Source organism: Polypterus senegalus, chromosome 13 (genome assembly GCF_016835505.1).
Source record: "Polypterus senegalus isolate Bchr_013 chromosome 13, ASM1683550v1, whole genome shotgun sequence".
NCBI lineage: Eukaryota > Metazoa > Chordata > Cladistia > Polypteriformes > Polypteridae > Polypterus > Polypterus senegalus.
Window position 1 is genome coordinate 4,705,597 of NC_053166.1, and position 12,402 is coordinate 4,717,998.

At 43.0% G+C, this 12,402-nt stretch overlaps 1 protein-coding gene across 2 annotated transcripts in view; it reads left to right on the forward strand.

Moving 5' to 3' along the window:
* The window catches only part of lcp2a (lymphocyte cytosolic protein 2a), a 34,628-nt gene extending 28,184 nt beyond the window's left edge, over positions 1–6,444 (forward strand). For both annotated transcript variants that reach the window (XM_039775911.1, XM_039775913.1), the window contains exons 19-21: positions 333–407; positions 4,728–4,883; positions 5,465–6,444. In XM_039775911.1, the coding sequence (XP_039631845.1) occupies positions 333–407; positions 4,728–4,883; positions 5,465–5,590 (357 nt within the window). In that variant the 3' untranslated portion in view covers positions 5,591–6,444. The remainder of the gene's footprint in view (positions 1–332; positions 408–4,727; positions 4,884–5,464) is intronic.
* Positions 6,445–12,402: the final 5,958 nt, after the last annotated feature.

Below are 12,402 nucleotides of genomic sequence, written 5' to 3' on the forward strand. Positions count from 1 at the left end.
GCAGTCGCTGCACTGCCTTTCAGACGTGAAACACACAAAGCAGCGTTTCCTAATATTCCATTCTGTGTGACGAGCTGAAGCCATTCGTTGTGACAAACATCCAACAACAGAGAAGATCAGGAAGGGTCCAAATCTTTTTCACAGCACCCTGGTGTACGAAGCACTGAGAAGTGCTGACCTCTGGCCATGTGGTCAGTTGGCGAGACCAGGACCCGCCCACTTCCTCCCAGCGCTGCCTGCCACCTGTGGAATGAACCACATGGAGAAGGGCGAGCTTTGCTGGGGCACACTGCTGATGATGATGATGATGCTAACTGTGGTCTCTCACACAGGATCTGAACCCCGAGTGGTACGCTGCGGGGTTAAGTCGCAAGGAAGCAGAGGACTACGTCTATTCAAAGAATCAGGTACTGTGACATAACAATGGTGTCCAGGTGACTGGGGGTGCAGTGAAGACAGTGGCTACCCAAACAATGTCTAAAATACGTCGCGTTCGCCGAGTCTGAGTGGTCCACCAGCCCCTCATCATCACAGGCACAGCTGCTTGAACCTGCTAGGCAACAACCAACAGACTGTGTGTGTGTGTGTGTGTGTGTGCCAAGCAAAAAGGGCATCCGTGTGGGGGGACAGTTTAAATGGGCCACTACGGTCCTAAGGTGACACACATGCTGGGGACCAACAGAGAAAGACGCAGGTGGGCTACAGGCAGTAATTCACATTAGAACAGAAAATCCACCACACCTTGAGATGGGTGGGCAACGGCCGACTAAGAAAGGTGAATACTGGAGGAGCTGTGCCAGCGGCTGGGGGAAATTACAAAAACAGCAGTGACTCCTAAGGTTGGAAGGACCAGAATTAGCAAAAGCTCCTTCAGGCCACGTTGGTTAGTGGTGGCAGTGTGATGGCACATGGCCATCGTGTCCCATCGTGTAAGCAGGTGCCTCCCTGTGTGCGGACCTCCATTCATGTCAGGATGATGCTCAGTGGCACCAGGCCCAGTTGAAGGGGCTGACATGGTGGACTACAAAGGCCCAAACCTCTTAGGGGTCAGCCTTGGTGTCAAATTGAATTTTCACGTTTCTTAGTGACTCCCAGAGAATCCCGTTCTTCTAGTTGTTTTCATGTCTCGCTTTGTCTTAAGGAGTTCAAATGCCATCTTTGATTCCCTGGGTGGCACCATGTTGTGGTTATTTTTTTAGCAGCTGCCATTAGTGAAGCGGTTCTGCTTTTCGGTTCTTCCCTTTCTCTCGTAATAATGTTGGTTTTGTTTTTCGATAAACGTCTTTCTCCCGTCCCTTTTTAATCTGCCAGCTCTCCATCCTCTGGCAGAACTGGGAATGCAGTGAATCCCAGAGTCCTAGAGACAATTCTAATGTGTGGAGTCGGGGGTTCATGAAGATCTGCTTGGCGTGGGCACTCATTATTGGTGTCAGGAGTTTTTTGATTTAAGTATCATTTGTGCCACTTTCTTGACCCATTGCCACAACGCTTTGTGTGGGTGAAGGAATTACATCAGGTGACGTCACTGCCACTACTACTTAGAAGCTGGTGACATGTAGTTACCTGAATTCTTACTAACGTTAAGTGTTTTAGATTTTGATTCAAGGTGGATGTGTTTTCTGAAGACGTCTAGTTATCGTGGTTATAATGAAAGGCAGGGTTGACTTAGTGGTTTTGACCTTAGCACAAATCATTTCCCACTAAATCTTCCGAGCCGTCTTTTCTTTCTCCGTGGCCTGCCATTTTCCTACCTACCTCTTGTCAGTACGTGACAATGAAGCCGACATGGCTGGGCTGAACTTTGGACACCTCATTGAGTCCATGTGCTGACGAATTGAGACTCTTGTGAGAACCCAACCACCATGACAAGGTAGGGGGGGGGCTCACGGAGCAGACGTCAATCCTGGGTGGTCTCACCATTGGCTCAGCACCTACGTCTCTTTGTAACTGAACTCCCACCTTGATGAAGTAAGCTGGCATTCTGGTGCCAATCCAACACAATACAACTAAAACGTCTACTGATTTCTAATGGAATTTAGAAATTCATGTGACTTACGTGAGCCGGTCTGCCAAAAGGAGAAGGGAGGACCAGGAGAGAAATGTCAGGAAACAAAAGCATGAAATTCTTAAACCTGAGCGACCAAAACAGCGCAAACAGAAAGTAGAAAGCAAAGCAGATAATCAGAAGCAAAGGACCAAAAGCGGAGATTTCTATGAAAACAGCAAAGTGCCAAGGACTGCGATGTACAGGGAGGCAGATACTAACACGCCGGCTTTTAGACCACCGCACCCCAGCGGTGCCTCACGACGACCGTACAAAGACGGGGCGGCTACCTGATCAAACATGAATACGTTTTCAATCCGCTAAAAATCCATCCAATCAGCACTGGAACCTGCACAGTTAGACGTGGGCCTAAAATGTATTTAAAGAGAAAAACAATAAGACAGCAAAGCAAATCGTGCCAAGGAGAGAGTGTGGCACGTTTTCACTCCTCATGATTTTGACCCCAACTACTGCAGGTCCTTCGATTATTTAAGCTGCGACTTCCTAACAGCCGCATCAGTGGGTTTGTCACTCGTGTCACTGCAGTCGTCGATTATTTTGTGTCATCCGCCCCGAGTCAATATCAGGATATGCTTAGGGAGCAAACAAGAGTGGAGAAACAATAGCGAAAGCGGTTTAAAAAAAAAACCCAACAACAACAACAACATTGCTACTTTTCTAACAAATGTAAACCTCACACTACTGAGCGTTACTGAATGCAGAATAAGAGAAGAGAAAACCCACAAGCACTAATTACACAACTGATGGCTCACCGGTTCCCAAACTGCGGACACCAAGGCCTCCATATTGCTGCACTGTAGGTGGCTGCTGTCACGTGGCGACACAACACGTGACGCCAGCTTGGCGCTGCACTTCCTGACTCACGGAGATTACATTAAAAGACAAAGCCCTGCGTGTGTTCGCTTTGATTTCATGTTCTAAACACCGACTCTCTGCTCTGAGCTTTTGACTTGGTCTTACGATTCTGCTTGAGATGTGCTTCTTCCAGTCCCTTTCATTATGGTGGCCTTTACTCCAGAATTCCCCGAGCGTGCACTAAAACTGTGTGACTTAACATAAATCGCTGTGCCCATCACCATATCACGTATCACTTCTCCACCCACTGAGGAGGGCTGAGCACACGTCTCCAGGCCCCCTGCGTAATTCCCAGGCTGGACGAGAGACACGAGGACTTCAGCATGTCCTTCATCTGCCACGACAACTCTGCTTAATGAGCCTTTGGGGTTTTCACTCTGGTCACTACCTGACCACAGCAGAGGATATGGATGTACGCTGGCAGGTAAATGCATTGTTGAGGTCAACCACACGAACCTTGTAAAACTCTGTGGAGCGTCCGTGTTCAGAATTTGGGAGATGTGAAAGATCCCACACAGGACTCGCATTTGGCCAAGGCCCACTGGATTTTACGTTGGTTGCAGGCGTAACATGGGCCTTTGTCCTTGATCCAGATGTGACATTCTCTATTCAAAGAGATGATGGCCTGCCAAATAACGAACTGCAGACACTGCAGGTTTAGGAAGTCTTTAATGGTTTCTATGGACTCCGAGTCTTTGTATTAATACTTTCAATGAGGGCATCAAACAAAGTCGACATCAAGGGTAGAAGGCTAAACACTGAGAATTCACCGAGACTGCACCATTTAGCCTTACCCAGTAAACAGAAGGAAAGAACCAAAGATTAATTCAGTTGTCTTTCATTTTCCTCAAATCCTAGCTATCACTAGAAATCAAAAGAAAATCTGTTTTGGGTATCGCTGATCTCTCGTATTTGACTGTCTGATGAGGAGTGCGTCGGCCGTGTAGGACACATTACAAAGAAACAACGTGGCAGGCCCCCAAATGATCACACACAGGGCTCACATATTTGTTAGTCGTACATCGACAAGTCAAGTGATAAAAATAGATGTTGGCTCCGACAAAAAAAAAAAAACGGAGTTCTCTTAAAAACCTTCCGCCTGTTACCACGACAAAGACACAAAGCCCCTCAAGAGTGTTCAGGGTTAGGTGACTTCTATCTACACAGTAAGTATGAGTGGGTAACAATAAAATATTTTACAGCTCCCTAGAACCCCAAACTTACACCAGAAGCCTCGTACATCACATCCTTAACATTTTGGTCAAATTAAGAAAGTGATGTCACCCGTATAATTAACGACCTCCAGATTTCACTTTTCCTGAACTTCACGTACACAGTGTTGTTGTTTTCACAAATCAACACCACCTGCCATTCAAATCACGTGATCGTAATCCAACATTTTCATTGGTCAGTGGAGTTGCTAGGTTTTTGTCTTGCAGTATGTGTCTGTACGAGACGAGCGTCTCCTATTGTGCTATGACCGGTCTGAAGACATATTTGGCCATCACCCCTAGCTTCGGACATCAGGAAAGACGTAGTAACTCCAAAAACTTAAAGAACTGAATCTGGAAAACAATGGCAGTCGTTAGGCGTTTCCATTGCATGTGAGAAGCGAGTTCAGTAAGAGGCCGTCTGGCCGGCGAGATGCACTGCTATCAGCACACAACAATATGCCGAAGCGGGGAGGGACACGAGCAGCAGTGCAGCAACAGTTACGTGTTGTCCAACATCCACAACCTCTGTCTTCAGGGTGAATTATGTGATTTTTCAGTCCATTACTGTTGATTATTCTAACTTCATGTTTCAGGACGGAGCCTTCCTCGTCAGAGACAGCTCTAAGCGCTCCACCACTCAGCCCTACGTTCTAATGGTTCTCTACCAGAATAAGGTGTTTAATATTCAGATTCGCTATCAAGAGGAGCAGGGAGTGTACCTTTTAGGAACCGGAATCAAAGGAAAGGAGGTAAGGATCCCAGCTTCTTTACAAGTCCCCGTTATTCTGCACAAACACCCTAATGGCATTTAAGCACGGTGTGCCAGGGGGAAACAGCCCCAAGGGCATTATGGTAGATCATTTAGCAGGCTGTGTGTAACAAGCGACTTTCACTGCTGGTGGTTTTATATCCAGCTACACTGCCATTAAATTAAGTGTAAAAGTGAGACTAGCTCTTAACTGCAGTGACAGCAGGGTGTAAAAGTGTGACTTGTACTTTAATGTTACACGGTTTCGGGAGGTCTGTCTTCAGACAAGCTACCTGAAATTAGTAGCAAGATTTTTAAAGCATCTGCCACAAGAAGGAGCCAACAACTACCGTAGTACGGTCACAATTTATATCATGAGGCTGAAAAACACTACATTTATGGTAACAGTACTGCACCTCTAGCTTCTGATTCCTCATGGCTACTTCCTTGAACTTTCACCAATTGACTATGCAACCTTTCCATAGCGTCGTAAGACAGAACGTCTATGAAATCACAAATGTAAGACCACAGCATCAGGTGTGAGCACATTCTAATGATCTCTTTGACCTGTGTGTTTTACAGAATTTCTCTTCAGTAACAGAAATCATTGAATACCACAAGCAAGCCCCCCTTCTTCTCATCGATGGCAAGGACCGTGGATCAGGGTACAAGAGGCAGTGCTGCCTGACATACCCGGCGCACTTCTGAGGGGGGTGCTTGGCACTCCTGCACACCTGAAAGCAGTAGAAGACACACGGCATTTCTTAACAAACTGCAGATTTAGACTTTACAAACTTTACAGCAAGTAACAGAATGATTCAATAAACCGTAATTTATTCACAGTAGCCCAGCACGTGCCCTTTTCCTTCTCCCGTGTAGGCAGTCTGAGCAGCAGGCTACTCCCCAAGATTTCTCGGAGCTCTAATGCATGTGTGTAGTTTGCCCTAAATCATGCCTTTTAATACATGCGTATGGACTATTCTTATTTTTCTCTTGTTTATTGGTTATTTTAGCAGAGGTTGGTGTCGTGTCTTGGATTACGGTTAGATTAGAATTGCCCGTTTGATTCTTTTGCCACCTAAACCTTGCCATCCACATTACTGGTACTGAAGCGGCCTTGCCATCACTTCAGGCTGGTGGTAAACCTGGAGCTGCGTGGTCCTCGGTGAGCTGCAGAGAAGGCGCCGCTCCTGGAGAGACTTCCCAGAAGTGAGACCCTCTCTCCTCGGCCACATTCAGCATTTTCACTTTCTCTGGGTGGCTGAAGCACACAGTCAGACTGCACTGAAGGAGCTGAGTCTTAACTGAAAGAAAGCCAAACGACAAAAGACTTTTTACTTTTGTTTACATTTTTGTTTGTCTGAATATGAATAGACATTTCATGATGAATCTTCAGGATTTAGATTTCAAATGAAGCAAAGCTAACATAAAAGCTACCAACGTGAGATTGGGGCGGCCGACTGACTTTTGAAAATGTGCTCTTCGTGTGAAGCTGATGTTTACTGTTGTTATGTTGTATCCATTTTTAACAAATAAACTTGGAATGTGTTTGCTGCACTTCATAAGTGGACATCATAGTGTTGTCACATGCCAAATGTATGCCCCCAAGGTGACTCTGGGATACAGAGAGAGTCCCATCCAGGACTGGACCAAACTTCCAGCCAGAACTGAACTGGCATGGAAAATAATGGGACAGAGAGGAGGTCAGGAAGGCAACTCGGGGTCAATGGTGGTCTAGCCACAAGTCAAGTGAACTATACTGTCATGTCACCTCAGTACAGTGACATTCTTACTCGTTCATCTGCTCAGAACAGCTGACAATAAAGCAAGATGCACACACAAACACAGCATGCAACATAAATACATACAGTACACACACAATTATATAAAGGTTGTATTCACAAATATTATACACACAGTACTAGGCAGCAGAGTTGAGGCACTTGGATAGTTTTGTATTAGACGGCGGCCATTTTGTGTCATTCTGATTGGTCTGTCAGCAGAAAGGAGCCGCCTTTAGAGCTCCCAATACTCCTTTTGTAAATAAGTTAAGTAATACAAGAAGATGTGTGAATGTCTCAAAGCACTGACATCATGCAGTGGACTCTGACACTCATCTGGGCCAGAGAAGTCCCACTGAGGAAGTCTTCCTGGAAGAGAAGCAATCAAAAGGCAATTCCTCGGAGGTGGAAATAAAGCCAAACAACTCATGAAAACACAAGGACTGGGGTGCAGAAAAACAGCTGAATGCACTCTGGACTACACGAGTCCACGTTTGACGTTTTTCCACAGTCGTGATACAATGTCTGGGTGTCACATGGTGGCAATGGGGCAACAACATGGTTACCAATCTGAAAATTTAACCAAAATGGTGGTGGCTTAAAATTAAATACAAACGATGATACAATTCTGTTACACCTCGGAAATGAAGCTATGATCACAAAACACATACAAACATACAATCTGGACGGCCCAAACCCCCAGATTCAGCACTTATTGTCAGAGTGACAAAGCAGCAGGCTGACCTGCCAGGTCTTCTAGGTCTTCACACACAGACTCCAAATCCTTCAGAATTTTCTCCAGACTCATCTTTTCAGTTTCTGTGTGCATCGATCCTGAAACAAATTAAAAAACAATGACTGCTCTGCACTCTCTGTATGCCCTTGACGTTGGGTTACAACTGTTTAGCGTTTTGTTCTGCAGTTTGTCTTTATGGCCGGCGTGAGTGAACAGGGTGAAGGAAACACAAAGATAACCTGCACACGGGTCTTAATAGAGAAGGCAACACCCTAAAGCTGGGACACCCAGACAATACACGATTTCTGGGATTTAACAGATGCTTACGTACATCACAGAGTTTTCAAAACACCAGGCTGGACAACCAGGGAGAAAAGAAAGAAACTGACTAAATCAACCAGATCAACGACTGTATCGGCCATAACAGGCTACCTGACGGGGTGAAGCACGACGATCTCCCCCTCAAGGCCAATACACACTCATGTCAGCTTTGAGAGGCTCGTCTACTGCACCCCGGGGTAGCACGCCGAGGGTTTAGATCTACTGACTGCTAAGCAGAGTCGAAGAACATCACTTTTAAAAAGTTACTTAGTTACACTCCTCATTATCTACAACAAAAACTAAGTAATGTGTTATAATTACCTATTCTAAAATGAAATGTGTTAACAACAGTGCGGTACTTTTGAAATATGGTGTCTTCTTTTGTATAAAAAGCAGCACACTTCACTGGCTAGTCAGTATTTATTATTAAATCCTAAAGCCACATATGAACTTTCATAGAACGGAGCAGAAACAGAAGCAAAACTTGGTCATTTAATAAACCCATTTAGTCTTTCATGTGCTGTGACCCAAGGCGAGCCCCTGAAAATAGGCGGCTGAAGGCACAATATTCTTTTCCCTTTACAGGATGGTTGTACTTTGGCTTTGTGATGGACAGACCACCTATAAACTCAAGTGTGTACCCGCTAACTCATGCCAGCTCTTTTTTTTAGAACACAGTTCATCACAGTAACCTTTTATCCTGACATTCAAAAATTTTAAAAATGAAATACTGTTGTAAGAGCCAGTCTTAGAAAGTTAATGTTAAATACGCACAAGTGTCTGTTATCAGTATCACCGAGTTACTTAGATGATGTTATTAATTATTATGAGATAATCTTTTACCCCCTGTAAGTTAACATGAAACAGCACATTCTTAACCTCCGACCACCTCCTTACCTTTCTACAAATGTCAATGAACACATGAAGTGGACTCTGTGACCATACTTAGAAAGAAATGAAACAAAATAAGAAAGCCTTAAATCAGGAGTCCCCAACTTCGGTCCTGGAGGGCCGCAGAGGCTATAGGTTTTCATTCTAACCCTTTTCTTAGTGACCAGTTTTGCTAATTAACTTCTTTTGAATTAATTTTAATTGACTTGCCTTTTTACGGTTTGTTCCCCTGAATTTCTTCATCATTCCTCCGAGTTGCTTCACTCCTTTCCTTAAATGATTAGATCAGCTAATATCAGATTATAATGTGACCTTGAGAGATGCTCTGGACACAGTGGCTTCCCTTAAAACAAAAGTGATCAAAGCACATAGAAACTCTCCCTGGTTTAATGAAAATACTCGAGCTCTTAAATTAGAGTGTCGAAAACTGGAGCGCAGATGGAGAACAACAAAGCTACATGTCTTTCAAATTGCATGGACAGAGAGTGTTAATAAATATAAAAAAGCTCTCTTTAAAGCTCGCTCAGAATACTATTCTACAATAATAGATAGCAATAATAAAAATCCTCGGGTACTGTTTAGAACAATCGCTAAATTAACAAATGGCAATTCAGATCAACAGTGCAAAATACCAACAGATATTAGCAGTACAGACTTTATGAACTTCTTCAATGAGAAAATTAAAAATATAAGATCTCAGCATCACAGTACAAACCAAATACTAGCTTAGCAGACCCTGTCGCACATTGCATTCAGCACTTTAGTAATTTTAATCCTGTAACTCACCAGGAAGTCTTAACTTTAATTACTAAAATGAAGCCCACTACTTGTTCCCTAGATCCAGTGCCAACAAAACTAGTAAAAAGTGCAATGGATGTTCTTGCAGCACCTATTCTAACCATTATCAATAGTTCATTACTGCATGGCACCGTACCTGATGCACTAAAAGTGTCAGTCATTAAACCTTTACTTAAAAAGTCAGACCTAGACCCACACATACTAAATAACTATAGGCCTATTTCAAATTTACCATTTCTCTCTAAAATACTAGAAAAAGTAGTCACCAGTCAGCTTCAGTCACACCTTATGCATTACAATTTATTTGAGAAATTCCAGTCTGGCTTTTGCACTGGTCATAGTACAGAAACGGCACTAACACGGGTTGTAAATGACATTCTGATATCCTCTGATGAAGGAAACTCCACTGTAATTATGTTGTTGGACTTAAGTGCAGCATTTGACACCATTGACCATTCTATTTTACTGCACAGGCTAGAAAACGATGTTGGGCTTACAGGCCCCGTGCTCGCTTGGTTCAGTTCTTATTTATCAAATCGATTCCAGTATGTACAGAAATGTGCTGACAGTACTCCATCATTATACACAGAAGTTCAATATGGTGTCCGCAGGGCTCAGTACTGGGACCTTTACTGTTTTCACTTTACATGCTTCCACTGGGATCTCTCATTAGGAAACATAATGTTAATTTTCACTGTATGCAGATGACACCCAGTTATACCTTTCATTTAAATCAAATGAAGTTTCTCCGATGTTGTCTTTAATTAGTTGTGTTAGTGAATTAAAGGAATGGATGAATGAGAACTACTTGTCTTTAAATACAGATAAAACAGAGATGTTAATTGTTGAGGGAATGACGCTGATCACAGCAATATTTTGTCGTCATTTAACTCAGTTGGAATCCCAATTAATTTTACTGAATCAGCCCGCAATCTAGGAGTTATCTTTGACTCTAGCATGTCATTTAAAGCACATATTACAAAGTCGTCCAAAACATGTTTTTCCATCTTAAAAATGTTAGGAAATTAAGGCGCTTTCTAAATAAACAGGATTGTGAGAAATTAATTCATGCATTTATCTCTAGTAGGATTGACTACTGCAATGCGGTGTTCACTGGCTGTTCAAACTGTTCTCTATACAGCCTCCAGTTAATCCAAAATGCGGCTGCAAGAATTATTACAAGAACAAGAAAATATGAACACATAACCCAGTTCTTAAATCTTACACTGGCTCCCAGTTAAGTTTAGGGCAGATTTCAAAATCCTCCTTTTAACATATAAAGCATTAAATGGCCAAGGTCCGCTTACTTGTCTGAACTTATCATGACTTACAAACCTGAGCACATTAAGATCTCAAGATGCCGGTCTGCTTAGGATTCCAAGGATTAATAAAATAACAGTGGGAGGTCGAGCTTTTAGTTACAGGGCCCCTAAACTGTGGAATGGTCTTCCTGCTTCCATAAGAGATGTCCCCTCGGTCTCAGGCTGAAGACTCACTACTTCAGTTTAGCACACCCTGACTAGAGCTGCTGATTAACTGTACAGACTGCATCTCTGTTGTTAGTCATTAGCACTATAACATAAGTAACATGATAATTAATTTGAATACTAACCCTCACCTATTCTGTTTCTTTCTCGGTACCCAAATGTGGCAATTGGTGCCACGCCCACCTGCCAAGTTGTTTGCCTGCCTATGGTAAAGTCATCCCTGATGGAGGATCACAGGAATCATGGGAAAGAGGGGTCCTTTCATTGGAGCAACGTTTCAGCCGTGGCATGGCCAAATGGGGAGGCAGCTGATGGATGAGGTCTCCAGGACTCTAAAAATATCCAAACCTAATTATGTCATATCATCTACTGTTAAACCGTACTTCTAAAATTTTTATTATTATGCTGTATTAAGGAATTGTTCTGTTCTGTGTATTGTATTGACCCCCTACCTTTGACACCCACCCTACCTGGAAAGGGGTCTCTCTTTGAACTGCCTTTCCTGAGGTTTCTTCCATTTTTCCCTACAAGGTTTTTATTGGGAGTTTTTCCTTGTCTTCTCAGAGAGTCAAGGCTGGGGGGCTGTCAAAAGGCAGGGCCTGTTAAAGCCCATTGCGGCACTTCCTGTGTGATTTGGGGCTATACAAAAATAAAGTGGATTGTATTGTATTGTAAATGGCACCCAAAGAGAAATGAAATGTGAAGTGAGTGAAGAAGACCAGCTAAGTCAGGGTCTCAAACTGCAACTAATTTCACTCCAGCCAGCTGCTTCATCAGATGCTAGTCTTGTTAATTAAACTCAGTTTTTAATTACGTGGCGTGTTAGCAGACATTTCTGAAATTGTGGATTTTCTCTTTTCTAAGAGCTCTGTTAAGATGTTCTGGGGACCTGTGCAGACCCTCATTCCTAAGATCTTCATCTTTCTTTATTTTCAGATATTGTATGATGGTCACCAGTTGTTTTGGCTCATTTTGTATCTCCTTATTGTTTAGCTGCTAATTAAGGAAAAAAGAAACAATGAAGGGATCTGAGTCTTCAACAGCAAGTCAATAAAAATGAATTCAAAAGAAGTTAATTAGGAGAAAAAACAGGACACTAATTAAGAAAAGGGTGAGAATGAAAACCTGCAGCCACTGGGGCCCTCCAGTGCTGGAGTTGGGGCTTTAAACAGAACTTTCTTTTTTCTTTATAATATCAGGTTTTTTTCGGTTTTGCTTTGAATTTTACTAAAACTTAAAACAAATTATTTCAACATGCGTTATACTATTAATGCCCGAATTGTTCTATGAAGTACAGTAAGCTAAAGCTGCAGAGCCTTGGCCATTTTAGACAAGCCCAACTACAACTGTATATTCCTTTTTTCTAAATGACGTCCTACATTAGTAACACAGATCTGTTGTTTTTTTACCTGAATGACAGAAGTACCACATTAGGCGACTCGTAATCTGACAACACAACACACGTTTCTTTTAACGTGCTACCCCAACACTGCCATTAAGACAATT